Genomic DNA, 21,591 nt, shown 5'->3' with positions numbered 1-21,591 from the left:
GGATTGTCATGAGCACATATGCAAGCTGGCTTTTATTTTGGGGCCATGTCTTTGAACAAGAAGCAAGCTGACATTTTTGTGTGAAAGAGATTTTTTTTAATCAAATATTTTCTGTGAATCTGACACTATTTAAATCCCTACTTTGCCTTTGACATAGATCTATAACTTAATAATAACTTTTAATAAACCATACCTTACAAAATACTGCATTAATCTTCAGTGCCAAGCATATTTATCAGCGTAAGTCTTCGTGAAGCAGGAGGAAACTCATAAAGCTGAAAGTATTACTGATAAACATCTGTCTAAGTACAACATTTTTATTTACTGTTATAAAAGATTATCTGTAAGTCTAATAAGCAAACTGAAATCAACTTAGTTCAAACACAAGTCAGTTTAATATAAACTGCTGTTTGCTTTACGTTTTAAAAATAAGAGGCATTAGAAAAAAATACATCTAGCCTGCTATTTATATTTTTGATTACATTTACATGTGAAAAAAATGTTTTGCTTTCTACAGTAAATTACATTTCACATCAGCCTCTCTGGTTCTATTAGCTGCTCAGAACTACTAGTTGATAATATTACATGGTCAGTCAGCAAATTCTTTTTATTCACGAAAAGTGGACAATTAAGTTTAATCAGTCAAAGATCAATAAATAAAAGAATCTGACATTTAACACCTCCAAAATTAAGCAAATTATATGACATTTTAATCATATAAAGACAAATCAGTACAGTCAGTTTTATTACATTTATTTATTTATTTAATTATTATTTAATTATGCATAAACTCTGAGTGAGAGAAGCACCAGGTAGGCTTTGCATCTTTGTTAGGACATAAAGTTGATAACAACAGTCTTGTAAAACAAATGGATCTGGCTACAATAAAAGCACCAAATCAACGCCATTTATTCTGTTTTCTGCTTCTTTTTTTACATCACCCTTACAGCCTATTTAATGACAGATCTGAGCACCAGACATGATCATGATATGTCCCCAGATAGTAAACTGAGAACTAGTCTTATATGATCTTAACATGACTTCTATCTATCTATCTATCTATCTATCTATCTATCTATCTATCTATCTATCTATCTATCTATCTATCTATCTATCTATCTATCTATCTATCTATCTATCTATCTATCTATCTATCTATCTATCTATCTATCTATCTATCTATCTATCTATCTATCTATCTATCTATTTATCTATCTATCTATCTATCTATCTATCTATCTATTTATCTATCTATCTATGCTAAACTGTATGCTTACCATCTTATTAATTGAAACCATAATAAAGTAGGAGTACTTATTGTCCTCTTAAATATATTTTTCTTAAAAATAAAAACAAAACAAACAAAAAAGGGACGATGTACGGCATGGGTAAATTGGTGATGATGTGTAGAAATAACCAATTTAAGTAAAGCTCTGAACTTGGAGAAACAAAGAGGAAAGTGTCAAACTTACTTCTGTTTTTCTCTCCTGCTCACCTGTTACAGTCAGCGCTTCTGAGCTTCAAACATCCACAGGAGCTTCGCTGTGGACCCCCAATAAAACATCTGTGCGTCGCCTGACAAAAGAATACCATGTAATTCTTATTTGAACACTGTGGACCCGAGAAGAAGCCGCTCCATCTTTTATACACGGTCCCTCAACACTTAATTATCGCTAGGTAAGGCGCTGAGACTGTCCGTCTGCCGATGATTGACAGCGGGGCAGATTAAAGCGGAAAAGAAGGGGACGGACGTTCAATTTACCAACTCGACGTCACCGAAATATTTGATATTTAAAACCATTTATCATAAATAACGGGACACATAGTTGTTGTCTGTGTTTTAAAAGACAGACACTGATGTAATGTGGCGGTAAAGTCCGGGGCTGTCTGCCTGCGCTGCTCGGTGCTCCCCTCAGTCTGTGCCTCCTTGGTTTCGCCCAAACTTGGTTCAGATTTGAGTTCGCTTGCTTCGCTATCTGGGAGCGCTCAATAGGAGGAGAAGGACCGACAGTCCCCTCTGTGCTTTTTTTCTGTCAATGGCTTTCGGGACTTATTTTATTTGAATGTCTGGGCTTTTGAAGTACCAATAATGGATATTCTATGGATATTATGGACCTTACCGGCCGTAGTAGCTGTTGAAGGTAAGCTAGCGCTGCCATCCCGACGGATAAACACGCATCCTCATCATCCAACATCCTCATCCTGCCGGCTGGAGTTTGAGACAAAGCGCTTTTAGAGACGCTTTCTTATAATTAATAAATCACTTATCTGATTGGTTTTATCCGATAATGTCTGCTTAAGTCGGTTACAGTGCTGAAATTTAGCATAAAGTCCATTCTGGCAGGCTTGTGGGACACAATAACATACGCTAATGCGTCTCGCATTTATCTCAGCGGACTCTATTAACCATTATTAGTGTTAATTGCGGAACAAAACTGCCCTCTTTTGTGTGGTGCATTTAGTTGCATTAGGGCAAAAAAAAAAAACAAATTAATAAATAATAAAAAAAACGTCAAATGTGACTAGCGCATCCCTGTCCACGGAGGTGTGTCGCTCCCAGATGGAGATTAAACGTGAACAAATAGAAAATAAATAAATAAATAAAAGCAATCGCGTGCGTCTCAATAAAGCGATTTATTTTGTAAACATACAAGCTGATCATCTCCTAGCTGAAGTCACAAAAGGCTCTTTCAGATCACCGTGCAGCCAGTTGAACAGAGAGCTTTCCAGAGCAGTAAAGGGCATCAGTCAGCATGGCTTAACGCACAATGAAACAGGTTGAATGGTTAAAAAAAACAGGCACCTTTAGCCTGAATGTATTTACAGGATCCTGCTGCTTTTACTTTAAAATACTTCCCTAACACATTTAGTTTTGTACTATAATATGTCTCATTGTGACCCTGTTAGTGTTAGATTTATTCCAGTGAAGATATGTTTAAATCTGAGATGACTAAATCTGTGATTTCGAAAGGTTTTAGTGGTGTGCGATAATGTTTAAAACATTTTTTTACTTGCAGGCGATTTTGAAAAGCTGGACTCATTTTGCCCTTTGACAGGTCAGGACACACCACACTCAGCAGTGGAAAGTGTCAGCCTAGTAATTTATTCAGCCTATTTTGAGGATGCGTTCAGAAAACAAATGTGTCCTCTTCCTCTTGTCAGCTGAACTAAACCTCATAATTACAGGTGGAGGGATAAAACCAGTCCAAACCAAACCAAGCCAAATGGAAGAAAGGAGAAAGTGTACAAAAAGCTGTTGTATACAGTAAAATCTTCTGGATTTGTTGAGCAGTTTATGAACCTGGCAGGCTCAGTTATCTGAAGGGCTGGCACACACTTTGACAAACATCATGCGTCTTTATGTCGACTACAAGTGACTGCTCCACTTTATGTTTGCAGTTCACTTGCATATCTGAAGCTTTAAATAGCATTAGGACTGCCACACACTGCATTACACATTGCAGACTTTAACGTTTGCATCATATAGAGTTTTAAAATATTTGATATATAAGGTTTTATCAGTAAACATGGCAACCTCATTATTTAAGCAAATTAGAGAATGATTGCAATTTAGCCTCTGCATCAACTTAGATAAAATGCACGATGGCAAAAAATAATGTAATATTTTGGTCATATTTTATCATCACGATAAGGCAATCATACATAGTTTAGACTTAAATTAATCAATTTAACTATAATTTCCCACATCGTTGTAAATATTACTTTCACCTAAATATAAAAGTTTTTATACATAAAAAGATTTTGATTAATAAAGTTAATGAGATAACTGTGTAACATTATCTGTGTGTCACAGCAATTTGTTTTCATTTAATGCTCGTTATTATTACTGCTTGATTGCTTTTGGGATACTTATTTATTTTTTGACCTAACTTTATGCTCGCTTCTCTTCAAGTGCAAAGGAAGTGCAGGATATGAAAACTGCCAAATATAACAAGTTTCACACTAAACAGTGTTTCACTTCCGCTTGTTTTCTCTGTCTCTAAAAATGCAAACAAAGCCACTATTTATATTGAGTCTGCTCTTCTTTCATACTCAGTTTAGATTTTCATAAATAATTGACTCAAAAATCACTTGACGAGTTTTCTAAATTGTCATTTCTGTATATTATATATATATCCCAATACAACAATGTTCCTGAACTCAGTGTTTGATCTGAAACGCAGCGTGCATATTGGAAATACCTTTCGGGCCGTGGTGCTTTACATTTTGATTCAGAAACCCGTCGCCCACCAAATGCAGTTCCACCTCTCGATTCTACCCTGTAACTCACCCTACTTCACCGTCCAATGAAATGACGAGGATTGGTTACGTAGAAAAAAAATAAAGAGTTGAAAAAAAGGTCACTGCAGCTCTAATCCAAAAAAAAAAAAACTTTCCCAGCATGCAACAGAAAAGAGCCCTCCAGTGGATTTCTTTGACATGTTTAGCGAGGCGACATATCTTCCGTTGTTTTTAATGAAAGACATTTTTTGCGTCTTTCTTTTTCATATTCCCGAGCGGTAAATTACTAAATGAATAATATTTTAACATGAAACATCACCCTTCACTGATTAATTAAAAGCTATCGAATGTCAGAAAAGTTTGGTTACCAGTAAGTCACGACCCAAAGTGCTGCAGAAATCACGACACCACTTCTCACTATAAACCAAAGTTTTGTGAAGGGAATATAAAAGGGCTGCTTGTTATACAAATAATCAATATATAAGGCGAGGACCATGCTGAAGAGGATTAGAGGATTAGAAAATTGTCTGAACTTAACAAAATCACAGCTGTGTCCCAAGTGGCCATTTTACAAATAGTCTGTCAACTCAGCCAAACATCTTTAAGCCACAATGCTGTAAAATGGTACCTAAGCACTGATGTTTATGTTTTCTATGTCTGTTTTTGTCAGTGTCTCATCTTTATTTAAACTATTATACAACAGTAAGTTGTACTACTCCAGTCTGCAAATTAGGCTAATTTATTAGCTACATTAAGCCAGTATTGAAAGTTATGTTCCCCATGGATTGCAAACCAACTTTGAATGGTTGATTGGGGTTATTGTAAACTGATACCGTGTCCGGTTGGCTTCGGTAACAGTAACAGGCAAGCTCCTTTCAAAAAAAAATATTGGTCCTTGTATTGCCAAGGAAATTAGCCTAGCTCTGTCAAACATGTCTATGAAAACACACAGTGGATTTATTTGTTCATTAGCTTACCCATTCATTGTCATCAGCGCTAAGTCGACAGCCCTTCTAACAACAGCGGCGCTCATCTAATTCTGTTGAGTGGAAATTTTCAGATTCATTCCCAGCCATAAAATTGTTGTAGACTGTATTGTTAGGAGGAGATGAGTTTTACTAGATGGATTATTTGGCTTTTCCACTTCTGCCCCCCCCCCCCCCTCTTTTCAGTTTTGACCTTTGACTTTGTACTGTCCACATGATTTCCTGGGACGACTGGTGTTGCTATGACGCATCAGCAACTTAATCTACACATTTATGCACGTTATTACTGGGTTAGCAGAATGATAGATCACTTTGATACAGCGTTTTTTTGTCCTCCCTTTCTGTGAAGGAAACATAATGGGACCAAAACCACAGCAGAGGATGGTGAAGTGGGGTAGAATGAGATCACAGCATGAAGCCTTTAAAAAAATGTCTCTCAGATTTGATTGCATTTCAGTGTGTGCTGCATTCCTTCAGCGCTTTATTCAGGACTGGACCTGACTCGGTTCAGCCTGGCAAATATGGGCAAAGTTAGTGTTTTACAATTTAGCCACTAAAATACTTCATAGAGACTATTTTGCTTAAGTTTTGACAATTCTCTCAGTATCACTTTTTCACATAATACAGCACCACTTGAGAGTATAACACACTGTACGATTGTTAGATGTTTTAAAGTTTAGTAAAAATGTTTTCATATGCAAATTCAGCTGCTTCCTGATCACAACAGAAGCAGCTGTGACTTCGAGTTGGAAGAAGTCACGTTGTTTGGAAGAATAAAAAAACAAGGACAGAGGGGATTTCTGTAATAGGGTTAGTTAAAGGTAAAATGAGCGATTGTACACAATCTAGTGTTTTCTCAGTTCACCCAATGAGCAGATGCATGGAGCTGGCCCGCACGCCAACCGCCACAGTAGGCTTTGACAAAGAATCTGTCTCTATTCAAGCCTTAATCCATGCTGCCGAGGGCCCAGGCATTGTCACTTTGCATGCAAAATTTCAATTAGTGCTGGTACCAGTTGTTTCACTTGAAGGGGGTGTCACATTTCTGAGACATCTATTGCTACCTCTAGGGTGAGATTAAAGCATAAGGATCACCATTTTGCTTAAGAAATTTTTTTGCTCCCTGGGACTGAGCAGCTCTGCTCTGTTACAGCCACTGTGTGTGTAGACATTAGCCACAAGGAATAATTAGAATACTGTGATACATGGTCAGGTTTTATTATGTAAATATTAGGAACAAAATAAAGTCAGATCAGTTTTGTGAGTCAGTTTTGGTAAATCTTTTACCAATAAGTTTTCTGTTGGAGATTTTTTTCTTCTTGCTTGCTTTGCAAACAAAATAGTTGCACACGTTGCTCTTGGCATCAGCCTTTTCAAGCAATTTAACTAAAGTTTTGCCCCAACGTGTGATGGACAGTTTGACACTGTTTCCATGCTTTCAGCTGTTCGGCTCAGCCTGCTTTGGTTAACTTTCATGAGCCAACTCTCCATTTACTCTTGCTTTTAACGGTTCCAGACTTTTGCCCTCTAGATGTGTTGCTAAAATGGCATTTCAGTTTGTGGAATGTATTTGATTGGTGTTGAAAGGGCTTCTAGTTGTGACATGTTTGGCCCTGGAAAGACTTAAAATCAATAAGCATGCCATCTTGGTACTTTTCAAATGTGTTGCATTTTATTCTTTATTTTTAAAGCAGAGTAAATACATTGAGAAAATCTCATGAGTACTAAGATGAAGCTACATAAAGCTGAAACAACACTTGATGTGAGCAGTTGTTGTAATGTCTAAGAACATTTTCAGAATTCAACACAATTAGGGTAACAATATGCAGGCCATTCTGCAGACTTACATGCTTGGACTTTTAAAGCTATAATGTAATATACTGAAATTTTACAAACTTCTTACTTGCCTTGTATAAAAATAATATTTTTTGCATCTGCTTAAGTTAGGGTGTTTTTTCCCCCCATGTAATTTTTAAAATGAACAGGTACCACTTTAGTTTCAGGCTTTATTGGTCTGCCAAAACCAGACGGTCCAATATGGTTGCTTCTCGATACTATCTGGAAAGAAAATATTCTCAACAGGTGTTTCAAATTTTTCAATCTGACTGGGAACTGAATGCTATAGAGCCATTTAAAAGTAAACAGGGCATGAAACGGTTCCTGTTTTCAATTGTAAAGAAAAGAGTAATAAATGTCACAGCCCTAATTTTCATTTTCTAAAGCCAGTGTGGCAGGAATATTTTGATGTTCAAAGATCTAAAGTAACATTGATTATGCAACTGTTTTATATGTCTTTATATTATTCATTGCAGTGTGTTTATTTTAAATAGACATTTGTGATTCATAAATAATATCTCTGAAACATATCTGTTTATTAACAGCTGTGTTTTATCACTGAATTCCACCTTTTTGGTTTGACGCTTTGGTTGAATGGGGCTTCCACTTTGATTAGAATCACAACATTGACACAATTTTCATATGCACAAATTATTTCAGAGACTTGCAAGCAGCACAGCATTTTTTTTATTTTGTCTTACACAGCTGAGTATCACCTGAGTAACAAACCACACAAACAATGAGCTAATGGCTTATTAAGGTATTCTTGCTTGCTTTTTTGGAATTACTGAGCAGAAAAAGAAACAAAAAGCACCATTCTTTCAGTGAGGTTGGAAGACCTTGCTCTCATGGTGCAGGTCTCATAACTCCTAATCCTAAAATCTTATGATTCATTGTTAGTGATTATTAAAAATAAGTTGCTAAATATGAACTTGCCGAAACCTGCAACAAAGTAACTTGGTTAGGAAACGTGATCTGAGGCATGATATTCACAGTAAGTGAAAGGGAGGTCAGCACTAAAATGGCACTTATTTTTTCATTCAATGAAAAAATAAATAAAACTCCAAATTGCAAAATAAAAAACTGAATACCATCTCACTTACCTATCACCAGAGTTTGAATATTTGTGTTCAGCCATACCAAGTTATTCTTAGTTGTTGAAATTGCTATTTAAAGATATATTTTCCCTCACAATTTCAATTAAGCATAACATCAAACTGTTTATTTGTGTTCATTTTCTTTCTTTGCTTCTGTGTATTTGTTTTTCTTGTCCTGACGGGTCTTTTTAAATGGCAGTTGGTTGTTGGTGCACATGCTTAGTTCCTGTTTCCAGCCACTGGCTCTTTCAGCGTTTCTATAAGCAAATGGCTAACTTGACCTATTTGCTTTAATAATGGAGAAACATGAATGGGCTTGGAGGGAAGTGCATTGTACTAAGAAATGGAATTGTCACCAGCAAACAACCAACCAAACAAACATAAAAAAATAAAACAAACAAAAAACCATAACCCTCTTATTTTTTTATTACCATGTAATTTGTAGGTCTTATGCAGTTAAAGGTTGTTGTTGGACCTTTATAAAAAAGAATAAGGACATGCTGTTTTATGCTCACTAGAAAGGACAAGTATACGTAGTTTAGGCAAAAACTTGCTTTACCTCTGTGTAACCTTTCCAATATCTCACACAGGAATCTAGATCAAGGATGTTCTTATAGCCTGTTATCTTAATTAGCACATGTTAATTGGCACTGCAGTCTCTGGGTAAGTCATATTTATTAGGAAGAGCCTGGTTCATCCCGACCCTTTGGGAGTCAAAGTTATTAAGGAACAGTGAAATGTATTTTCAGACATTTTCATAACACAGTTTGTGTAAGGATTCAGTGTCAAAATGGCCCTGCAAGATCTAGGTCTAATTTACAATTTGGATTCATTTTGTGATGTGCTTCATTTGACACATATCACCCATGATCTAAAATTAGTAAATTTTGTCTTGATGTAACTTTATATTTTTATATTTTAGTGCACTGAATTTTTATTTCATAATTTATAGAATGATCAGACAGTTTTATGTAAAACCAGAGGTAGACTGATCAGTCTTACCCTTATTCATTGTGTCCTATGTTTGAATGTGAGTCATGCACAGTAACAGTGCGGCACTTCTTATAGTCAACTCACCAAAGCCAGCTACTGAGAGCTGGATGCAGAGCTAAAAGAAAGACAGAATGAAGAGGAGGAGGGAGAGTATACCCTGAGAGAGGTCAGACCTCGTTTCAGAGATCCTCATCCACACTCACCCCAGGTACTGTGACACTGCTTTTATGAGTGTGCCTGGAGAACACAAACCCTCTGGATTAGTGTCTGTCTCTCAATGTCCCTGGGAGCAGAGCCCATCGCCAGAGACAAAGCGGGGTTGATTGCGTTGTCATCTGCATCACAAAGGGAAGCCTTTTCTACCTGAACCACGGCCTGTGTGCCGGGCTATACATCACATCTATCAGCGACTCTGGACCCACGTGACATCTGCCTTTTGTTTTTTTGTCCATCTCTATCTCCCCCTCTTCCATTCTTTCTCTCTGGCCCACACCGTCTGTCCACCAGCAAGGCCCCCCTCCCCCACCCCCTGAAGCTGGAGTCTTAGTCTGCAACTGCACTGCTGTTGTTTTTTGTTGTTGTTGTTTTGCGATTAGTTATGTATTTTTGCACATCATGTTGTCTCATGTCCCATACAACATTTTTGTCTTCCAATATTTCCATTTGGATCTGGTTTCGTAGCTGTATCTCAGGTCTGCCATTATGCTTAAGACAAAAGCTCAGTCTTTCACTGTCTGACCCTAACAGGTCTATCAGCCCTGCTCAGATAGAGAAAACACCCCAGCTGAGGTGCTGCCAATGTCTGGATGTGTTTTATCTGATTAGTGTACTTGGCAGACATTCCTTGATCTTCTACAACCGATGATTGTTATCTTGTGTTTGTGACCTGGACGGATCCAACAAAAAAAGCAAAAACAGAGAAAGATAAAGTTTTTATCTTATGGATGATCTTTTTATGCTAATAGACATACATGTTTTTAACAGTGTAATGCTTGTTTTGGGAAGTTTGTGATGATTAATGTTTGTGCTTTGCCATATGTCAACACAGCTTTATGATGTTAAAGGGCAGATAAATTTCATAATAAATTTGAGACTTTAAAAATAAATGAAAAACCAAATGGGGTATGACTAAAAAAAAAGAGAAAACAAACAAACAACAACAACAAATAACCCCCCCCAAAAAACCGATGAAGGCCTGAATATGGAAAGAATGACTTTTTGTGTCCTCATGTCTGATAGTTTTTATTCACCAGTAATTGCATTAGCTCAGAGAATAGGAAATTAACACAAGGCAATTAACTGATTTGGCCTTTGGCTGTGACACTTCTGGTTTTGAAGAGTTGGAGCTCATTTTCTATTTTCCTAAATTAATTTGGAAACTGCAGTCATATTTGCAAAACCTTGTAAACCCCAAAATGAAAGACCCTGGAAATTCATTTAATTCAATAAAAGAAGACAGCTCAACATAGTGCATAGCAGACATTTGCTGAAAGACTTAGCTTGTTCTTTTGAAAATGTAGTAATGGTAAAATGCATAAAGAGCTTTGAGCTAAAATAAGTAAGGAACAAAACAACAGCACAGCAATTACATTTTTTGTGCTGAACTTCCTGTAGTGAAAATGCAGATGAATTGCAAACCTCATTGAGTCATTGTTAACACCATATTTATAGATTTTGTGCACTTTTATGACAATTGCAATTATGCTTTTCATGTTGTCGTGCATATGTAGTGTAAAAATAGTGGCATGTTAGCTAGTCTAAAAGATTTCATGTTAAAACTTGTTCATTTTTTTCTTGTCTGCTAACATAAATATGTCAAATACAAATTGCAAGGTATCTTAATGGAACAATAGAGAATTAAAAGAACCTAACTCATCAGGGTGTTTGATATAAATAAAACTGAGGCTGACTAACTCAAAAGTCGAGGCAGAATTATCACAATTTTATCCTTTATTGATCTTTGGAGGCTGGAGTGGTGTTACAAATGCCAAGATACATAAAAGTCACACATTACTTATGTTAAGTTATCAGAGGTATATCATTTGTCAAAGAAAATATTATACCTATTTATAACCATTTATGACAGTTGGAGCAATCTGTAAAGCCCAAATTGATTTTACTGTGAGGATATTTATTTAAACATGGACATAATTTAAACTGATGAGACACTTTATATCTTGCACTTCTTCTTTGACTTAAACCACCTGCATCACTCAATCCCAGAAAAATACAACAAAATCAATAATCCAGACTCAACAAAGATTAGACTCCTCTGATTGTGTTTATGGAGTCCTATCAATTGACGCTTCATTAAAGTTGTTTCATATTCAGTAAAACTAATGATTAATGTGCCATTTAGCCAGAGAAAGCTTACCTGAATTTACATAATCACTTGACTCAAAATGGATCCAGTGGAGGAAGCAATCAGCAGTATCTGCCACGCTCACACTCAAGAGCTCCTGTTATTGTTCTATCATCTTGTTCCCCTCTTATTCCAACCAACAACCCAATGCTATTCTATTCTAATTTTAAACCTCTTAAAGAAATTCAGTAGGAAATGGTATCTGTAAAACTCATACCCATGATTTTCTTAATCTGCCAATGAAAGGCTAATATGCATCTTTTGGGGTCAATATAACAATACTAGGAATCGTAGTGCACCTAAGGTGGCTGACATAACAGGAGTCGGGTACATAAGGAAATGGTGAAATGATGACTGTTTTCCCTGCCTTCATCTGGCAGTGGCCATTTGCGTAGAAATCACAATGGCTCATTTGAGAGGGCAGCTGTAAAATCCATAGAAAATCTCAGGAGACCTGTTGTGCATGGGAAATCAATATACTAATGCAGCTGAGACCATTAAATGAAATGAATCTCACATGATAGGGTTAAGATTATTAATATTATTATGAATATGATTAATTATTGAATTATTAATATTATATTATTATCTCAGAGTCGTGGATGCGTGGATGATACTATGGAGTTCATACATGAGTCTTTATGTCTGTGTCTCTACTGAACTACACAGATTTATGTTATTTGATTTGTGCTTTGATGTTATTTATAATTTATAGCAGGAGATATATGTTTGTTGCACATCTATCTGCCTCACATTCGTCTGCTTCTTAAAATAATTTTAATGTCTAAATGCTCTATTGATCTATTCACTGGTTTAACCAATTTAAGAAGGTACATTTTAATGGACATAAATGCTTGTGCTATGCCCAATGGTTTCCCAGCACTTGCTGTCCATTAAAATTTACCTTCTAAAATTGGTTTTAAACATACCCACAATGATTGCAGTCTTGTTTTTTTGTTTTTTTTGCATTCATCCCACTAGCAATTACACTGATTTATTTTAAAGCCACTGTAAAACGCTACCTTGGCTTGGTTCTACTCTGTGGACCAGATGCATAGATTGAGTGCTTTCTGTGGAGACTGTGTATTATTGGATTTGTGCTATTGTGGTAAGCTAATTTAGTTGTACAATAGACACACACAAACGTACACTTTGTTGCTGTTTTGCTTTTCGATTGAGTAAAGACTTTAAGCCATCACATGCACAAAAACAAACTACTTTCACAGATGAAACAAGTTTTTTTTCGTTAATGCTTTTATCCAAAGTGCCTTGCAGTATAAAGAAGAAAAAAAGTGGCATTGGTGGAATCATTAAAGCAGAAACTTAAAAGAAGGGTACAGTTACTTGAATGCTGCGTGTATTGTAGTAACACCCAGGCTTAATTACACCCAACCTGAGAACTTTAAAGCTGGTCTTCTTTAAAAATAATTTTACACTTTGCAATGGTAAGGCAGGCATAGTGCATGGATGTGGTAGAATATGATGGGAATACTGTTGGTTAATTTGTTGGTTTGAACAATTGAAAAAGACATGAGTGGAATCAGTGGTCTGTCCTCATCTGTGAGACAATATCCCAAAGTTGCATTGCTTTCTGGGATTGGCCAACTGTGTAATGGCATAGGTTGACCTCACTTCTTTTAAGCTGCTAACACAAAATCTTTCACATTGCTAAATGCCAATGCACACAAATTCCAACTGTCAGGTCAGGTGGGGATTGCGGTGGCCCCAATGCACAGACTCATGGATTCCAGGAAATAAAATTATTTATTTTAAAATTAAAATAACAAAAACAAAAGGCTGACGTGGCAGCAAAGAACTTAATACAAACATAAATTAAATCCAGACATGGGGCAAAATCTCACGAGGCAAAAAATGAAGAGAAACCAGAACAGTGCATGAAACAAGAATGGGCCAGCACATAAATGGAGGAAATGACCAGGTTTTAAAAGCAAAGGGGAATTTGGGAAAGTGGGCACAGGTGAGTGATTACAAGCTAGGAGCAGGTGGAGAAGGGCGTGGCAGGTAAACAAGTGATAACAGAGGACAAGTGAATAATGACAGGATACAAAGACACAAGGAACAAGAACTGAACTAAGACAAGACTAAACATAAAGATAACTAAATAAAAAAATAAAATAAACAATAAACCCAAACTGAAACATGAATCAGAAACACGAAAACCCCAAATCCTGACACAAACAGATTTTACCACATAACATGCGATTGCATCAACAGGTATTTAATGCAATTTTGGTGCCAATGAGAAGTAAAATAAATAAATCGGTCAAAAACATTGAAATCTTTGCTACGACTGTCACTTAAACCAACTGATTTCAGCAGTTTTGACACAGAAGGCCTTTGGTTTGATTTTTAGCTTTAGCTTGCCACACTGATGGCAAGTCTTTGTGTCATTTTACCATGTGGCCTACGCTTTTTCTGTGCAAGAGCCAGTAAAACAGCAAATTATCTAAACATTTTTTCCTTTGATCTCAGTGCCTGCAGCAATACCATATTTCTGAAAGTCATGAAATTGAGAATTGTACTGTTTAGTGGCTTTTCTGCTTAAATATTTCTTCTTACATATGCATAATTTTAAGGTGGGCGTGTTCTAATTTCTATTTCACAGATACCACGCTTATTTTCTTCTTCTTCTTTGTGTGTGTGTGTGCCCCTCACAGACACACACATACATGAACATGTCTATGAACACACTTTTAAATTCAGCACCTGCAGTGTTGGGCTGTCTGGCTCTTTTGGAATTACAGCATTAGCTTGGAAACCAGCGGCTTGCCGCTGGATTAGTCTCTGGGAGGTGTGAACACAAGGTTACAGCAAAGATGGCCTTTCAGCTAATCTTTTGTAGTTATAATTTCACTCATGGATGTTTTATCAGAGACATAAAAAATGCAGCCATGAAAATAGCAAGTTCTTTTTTTACGATTTGTTTTGTACATGTTTTTCTCACTTGTATTTTGACAGCGAGGTGAGGATAGTTTGAGGAAAAACAGAGCAGATGATCTCTGACTTCCAACTCATTTTGATTTTCAAATTAAATATCTTAATGAAAGCATTATGAAAATGAGTTATAGTTGACAAAGTCATAAAATTTGATGTTTCAGAATTGTTAGCTAGATTAGTCCAACAAACCCTTTTGGAAGTATTAAAACATCTCAAACTCCAATAAAAGTGCAACTTTTATTATTTGGCTGCACCTTAAATACAATACAGATGAATAAAAGAGTTACTTCAACGCTTGAGTGCAGGGCTTTGACACATATAATACAAGTTATTAAAATGAACTTTGTTGTAACCTTTCCAAACATTTTTGTGCTGTTACATAGGTAAGAAAATATGTAGCCAACAAGAATTTAACAGAGCTTATAATGTGAAAAACTATAGTGAGGGAAGTGAAAGATTGTAAACCAAAGAAGCATCCAAAAAAGCTTTCTGATACTTTTTACATACAAAAGAGTTTTTGCATGCCAAGAAAGGAATATAGTCTTTAAAATAAAGTATTTTTGTACCAGTTCTTATTGTTATTCTTATTGATTAGAGTTATCCCTGTGTGATTACACACAGGGTCACAAGGACAGTTAGTTGCTGGTGCCTAAAAAATCAAATGCTTTAACCATAGAACAGATTTTCAACACACCACTGATTCCATACCATATGGTACTTTACTCTTAGACATAAAATTCAAGCTGATCTACCATTAATTCTTTGCTTGTGACACTACTTTAAAGAACCATGTTTAATTAATATTCTTGGACAAATAGTCATTTATATGTATTTAAACCAAATCATACACTTTTTAAATAGTGTGTACTTCAACAGGAGGAAACACTAATTTTCAAGGTGTTGCTTTTGAATTGTAGCACGTTGCTTAATCCCCCATCTGACAAAAGAAGTGCGCTAAACTCCTAACACTCCTCGCACACTTGCACTCATGTTAGGTAGGTAGAGGGCACTTCTCAACACTCACTCTTAAAGCCTCATTTTAAAACAACTCATTTGCAGCCATTTTTATCTCCTTTGTCCTGCCTAAAAACGGTAACACCCACCCAAAAAAAAAAAAATTTCCACTTGCTCTTCTTTCTTTGACCAGGCGCCACCTGTCATCCCAATGCTAATGTGAAACGTTAACAGGAACCTGAATAGAAACAAACCACTTTGTAGAAATACATTGCCTGTCACCCTGTCTCTGGATTAGGATTTTTGTACTGCCAAATGATTTAAGGGCTCTTTGCTAGGTTGTCAGAAGACACATGATTGTGCCTGTGGCCATAAAGAAGCATATGTTTTTTTCCCTTTTTTTGAAGGTGTTAGGCAATTGGCACCAGATGCGTACGCTGAATGGTGTTTTTTTTTCTCATATGAGTTTGTGTCTGACATTGTGTACAGCTGCGTGAAGGAAGAGTTGAGACCCTCTCATGTGGAGTGAGGAGGAGGTGAGAACCAGCAGGTCTAATTGAAGCGCTCAATGGGCTGTCTGAAACCATCATTCTACCAGACATTGCATATGGAGGAGCTCATCATCACTGAATTGAATCTGATTTAACAGCTCTTAGACAAAGACAGGCTGTTGGCAAAGACAGGAGATTTTTAAATATGTAAACATTGCTTGATGGATATTGCCATAGATTAGTCTTTCAAAGCAGATGTTTAACATTTTTGGAGAAGGAAGACATTTATTTTGTCTCCCCTTGAAAAACCATTTTACCTTTATTTATGCAGTTTTTTTAAATGACCAAACAATCCATCCCATATAATTTTTAAACAGTGTTACTTTTAATGATACAAGTTTATAAAATAAAATTTATAAATTCATTTATCTGTATTAATTTTTTATGTAACTTTGAATATGTAATTTATTAGGGGTGCTTCAATCAAGATTTTTTGTCCTCAAAACTAATCTGAGTAATTTTGGATTAAGTATCAGTCTATACTGAGTCTCATTCAGATACTTGCATTATTTGCATTTTTCAGCACAAAAAAGCAGATGAAAACATGTTTTCTCTACAACAACAATGAATGGATCAGAGGGATAAATTCATTCCCCGTACCACAGTGTTTGGATTTTAAATGTCTAATTAAACTGATATTATTGAAAATAGCTCTCTCACTCCTGCCACAAGAAATACCCAAATTGCAAACATTGCAAGTAGCTACTAAACTGATCTTGTTTTCTGTTTTTAAAACTTCTAGATGTGATGGCACTTTACGCCCCAGTGGATGTTGTATTGTGTGGCTGATGTAAAACCATATACACTGTTCACAACAGAGATCGGGAGTGGCGTGTGGTCGATCAGTGAAAAACGCCTTGATCAGATCCCCAAACTAATACTTGTGATTGGCTCAAGACACCCCTTTTTATTACACTGGAAAACACTTATACAGGCTGAAAAAAACATGGATGAATAAAAATGTTTTTGGGTTTATTTTCCAGTCTTAGTTTTCTTCATCTCTGTTCCAACCAGCTATGTCTCTTCCCAGTCTCAGTCAGATTTGTCTGGCTGCAGTCCCTGTACTATCTTTCTTCTCAGCTTCATCTCTGTTGGTCCCACTGCAGCCACAGGCCAGATCTCTGTTCGAGACCAATAAAAAAGCACACAGGAGGAGAAGAAAATTGTATGCAATGTGCACACACCAGTTCAGTCAAAGCTGTTTCGGTTTTCAGTGGGAACTTGTGCTGATTACCTTTTAGCAGTTCCTCCTTGGAGCAGTTAAAAATCTTTGCTTTGCTCAAGGGCATCTCATTGGAAACAGGATAGGAAAGCAGTCCTTGTTCATTTAGCCCAACTGGTTTTCTTGCAACAAGGCTACTGCTGTCTTGTTTGAGTGTGGGAGTAGAACTGTAGAACAGGCTGAACTGGCTGGGGAGATGTAAAATGGGAGAGTTTGTAGATGTGTTATATTAAGCATCACTGACGCTGTGAATTGTTCCTTTAGGATTTATGCTGGAGAAGGTGCAAGGTTATGTCAGAAGCAAAGAGTGGTTGGGTTTAGTGAACAGACATCCATTGCATCAAAGCTTTGCAGCTGGATCACATATTTCCCAGCAACTAGCTCTGCAAAACCATTGGTCAAGTACTAATATGGCTAAATAAATATCAAACAAACTTGAGTAATTAATAGAATGCCTGAAATACATTATTATAAGACAGATTTACATTTTATAATTTTTCTCTGCCATTTTACACAAACTATAGTCCAAACAAAGTATTATTTGTTACTACTACTTTAGTTAACTGCCAAATACTTTGTTCTTCTGTCTGGTACAAAATGTATTTTAAAAGTATTTTTATTGGAGCACATAGACCATCATATGCCAAGAGAACAACTCTTAAATTTAAATTGGCTGAAAGGCATCTGCACTTGTTTAAAGTTTAACAAGAATCGTTTTAGACACTTTGCATAGTAAGTGCAGACATCAGTGATTATTACACAGTAATAACAACAACAACAACAACAACAACAATAATAATAATAATAATAATAATAATAATTCACACACACAGACTGTCAGGTTCAGGTATAACAACAACAACAACAACAACAACAATAATAATAATAATAATAATAATAATAATAATAATAATAATAATAATAATATAAATGGGAAGTTTTATACTGAGCCCTAATCACCCAGCTGCAATTTTAAGTCTTAACACTCTGTCTAGACAAAGTTTTAAACTCAAAATCGAGTTTGTTTTTTTGCAGCAGATGAGCTCTCATTTTTTGTGTATTTGTAAAGAAGTATTTTTTTTTCTCTTTAGGTCTTTAGGTTTCTGACATTGATTTCAGATGAAGCCTGGACCTTTGTCAAATTTAGTTTATTTATAATGAATAGTATCATAAAATTTGTCCTTGTGGAGATAATGCTGGTACAAAATTTTGAAGATACTTAGGTGCTGAATTTTGTACTTTAATTGTTGTCATTGAGTATTCTGGTGTGGGTTTTAACATCTGTAAATCAGAACATTAAAACATTTATTTGCAAATAAGGAGGTTATGTTATTCTGTATAGGCTCAAATGTTATGTGAGGTCAGTATGATAAGTTGTGTTTCCACAGTGCTCTAGAAACTGTTGTCACTTGCTCTCCATTGGTTCCGCACTGAAACCCTTACTGCAATGTTATGCCAATTCGGTTTTATCTGTGTGAATGAGAAAGACCATTTTTTATGCTCTGTTAATGCAAATAGAATCTGTGCTTATTTTTCTCTCTACTTATGCTTGGTTGAAAGTGACTTAGCCAGTCCCAAGAGGAGTTTACACGGCTGAGGAGTCAGAAGTGATTTCCTGCAAACACAATGCGGAGAGAATCTTCTGCTTATAAGAGCATCGTTATGTTCCTGTATAGTTAACAGGGCTTGGAAATATGTCCATTCCCTCTGGGGAATTAATCTACCTGGACACATTCCCTGTTTTCCTCTATCTTCTTCAGGAGCAATCAATCAGTTAGGGGTTAAGTTTTAAAGACACTTCTTAAATACCTTTACATATGCATAAAGCAAATCCATCAGTAAAGCGTGAGTCATTAGTTCCTTTTTAGCTCACTGGCCAGTGGACTCAAGCTGATTGCACATACTTGACTCAGGTCTGTATAGCTGAGGGACTTACTACAAACAATAATCACATGTTTTTCTTGGAGATCTGGATCCAGAATTAACTGCAACCAACTGCCTTTTCCTTGTCAGTGGTCATATTTAATGTGCGGATTATTGAAGCCAGGCTTGGCAGGATGTAGTCAGAGCAATATATTACACAGACGTGATGAAGTTGGGTACAAGCAGCGAAGAGAGGAAAATCATACCTAATCTCCTCATTAAGATTGCAGAAGTCAGCATGTAATTTCTGCCACTATGCGGTTTGCTCACTGCATTACTGAATACATACGAAGACAGGCTCAACTGGGTCAGGCTGTTGGTCATTTTTGGGCACTAGAAGGAGAAGCCGATGCAGATGCAGGTGCACACACTTATCATCTTCTCTTCTTTCCAATTATTTTAGAGAGGTAAGCAGATCATTTACGTGCATGGCACAGCTGATCAAGATTAAGCATTCAGCACATTTCAGTGAAAAACATCTACGAGACTCAAGCAGAAGATGTGCAATGGTGTGCATTAAAGTAGGGGGGAGGAATGCGAAGAACTGGAAGGGCAGCTTAGTCAGATTTCTGCCCTTAAGGCCTGTCTAGCATATAAGACTATATATACTAGAGTGTTTTTCTTTATTTGGCTGACTTTTTTCTTCATAGATAGATACATAGATCTAACTTTTTTTTTTGCATGCCCTCTTTTACTTTTTTTTTCTCCACTACATTAAGTGACATGTCTGATTGGATTAACATAAAGATCTCTGCCCTCATTTTCCAGTGCAGAACTGCTCTGTTGTCAGCTGCAAGCAGATTGGTGGGGCATTTAGCCAGATATTTACAATCATTGCCTCACATTATGCAGTTCTACACTTAGACTGACATGTTTATTTATTTTGAATTTTTTCTTTTTTTTAAGGCACCAACAAATTGCTGAAGAGACCTGGTCCACAATTTCAACTGAAAGGCCCAGATTGTGGATTCACTTGGGCTGGAATTGTTCCAGATGCCAAATCAATAAGCAATTTAGCCAGCTAAACTGTCTTTTAGCTATGTAATGAGAACAAGAAATCAAATTGTAATTATTTATTTGTTTACAAGCTAATTAGCAGGACAAAATATCATGTCAGGAGGTTTATTTATACTTTATCTATATTAAGTACCATAAACAATTTTTAGATATTTAAATCTTGTAATTGAAATATTCGTTTATTTAGGAATATAGGAAAATATACCATCTCAGTGTGACAGCCTTCCAGCTCACAACATATAACCATCTAACTGTTCCAAACACTGGAACTTGGAAAGAAAATATGTCAAGCTACTTTTTTAATAATAAAAAAAAAAAAAAACAAACAACTTGTGTTTCTCATGAAAAGGAGGTTTTTCTTCTGCTACAGGTAGACCTCTTTCTGCTTCTACTACTCAGTGACTGAAAAGTGAGCAGCTGCACTTACAAATGATCTGTTTTCACATGCACATTGTTGTTCTTGTGGTTTGATGCGTAGACTGAGGCGGTTCACTTAGTGAGAGAGAAAATAGCAAAGACATGCTGTCATTTCTGACTTTCTCCTTAGTGATCATTGTAAATGTAAATCCAGCTGTAGTCACGGCAGTTGCCTTCAACATACAGTTTGTGTATGGTGATGTTATATGACAATTTCACTAATATTTTGAATTTGATGAACACAGGATTTCAACAAATCAAAAGGAAGCTGAGACCCGTCCCTACTTAAATCTGATTATTTAACAAATTTACTCATTCACATAATATGGAGTATTTTACATAGTTTATCCTGTATGAAGGCAATCTCAAATTAATGTTTCTTTAAACTTATAGAGCTTGTCACATTTCAACTATAACAAGAAGCGAATCTTTGAAAAAATAAAAAAGACATTCAGATACAAGTTTATAGCATTAGTAGGCAGTTTTAAGTTTTGAAGTCTTTAAATGATATTTGAAGGTTAAAGCTCTGAGCTCTGAAAATAAATCGTGCTAAAAATAACCACTGTACTCCATCCAAGAAACGCTGAAGTGAGACAGCTCTGTGCTGTCTCTTTCTTTGTTCATCCTGTTATTATTCAAGGGTAAAGTTTAGGTGGGAGCTCATGGATGTGGGGCTGATACTGAAGTTGCTTCATGCAGACAATAACCATCTTCTGTAAACTGCACTTTACGTAGCTGCAAAGATGATGGAAAGTGTACATAGCAAATTTAAATTTGGTGCGTTCCCCAAAGGCCAAATGGTGGGTTGAATGGACAACATAAACCAGAATCACCAGTGAAAAGAAGAGGTGAAGACATGAATTTGGCTTCCCCAGTTTCCTTAAGATACTTGCCGCTCATTAAAAAAATATACATAGTCATGTTTCCCGGGGTTTCTAAAACCTCAGACCTGCAGACGTATTCTACACATTTAGTCTAATATTGACTTCATCTAAAATGAACATTAGCAGAGTACCTTGCTGTTTCTGAATGG

The 21,591-nt window shown here is 36.2% G+C and overlaps 1 protein-coding gene across 4 annotated transcripts in view; it reads left to right on the top strand.

Moving 5' to 3' along the window:
• Positions 1–1,957: 1,957 nt before the first annotated feature.
• The window catches only part of ephb2b (eph receptor B2b), a 117,533-nt gene continuing 97,899 nt past the window's right edge, over positions 1,958–21,591 (top strand). For 2 of the 4 annotated variants that reach the window (XM_017408739.2, XM_017408736.2), the window contains exon 1: positions 1,959–2,141. In XM_017408739.2, coding sequence (XP_017264228.1) covers positions 2,090–2,141 — 52 coding nt within the window. In that variant the 5' untranslated portion in view covers positions 1,959–2,089. Of the gene's footprint in view, positions 2,142–21,591 lie in introns of all 4 variants that reach the window. The other 2 variants (XM_017408738.2, XM_017408737.2) reach the window with 2 other exon arrangements.

Source organism: Kryptolebias marmoratus, linkage group LG4, assembly GCF_001649575.2.
Source record: "Kryptolebias marmoratus isolate JLee-2015 linkage group LG4, ASM164957v2, whole genome shotgun sequence".
In the NCBI taxonomy this organism is placed as follows: domain Eukaryota; kingdom Metazoa; phylum Chordata; class Actinopteri; order Cyprinodontiformes; family Rivulidae; genus Kryptolebias; species Kryptolebias marmoratus.
Note: the sequence above shows the minus strand (reverse complement) of the source record. Positions and strands in the feature narration are given on the sequence as shown.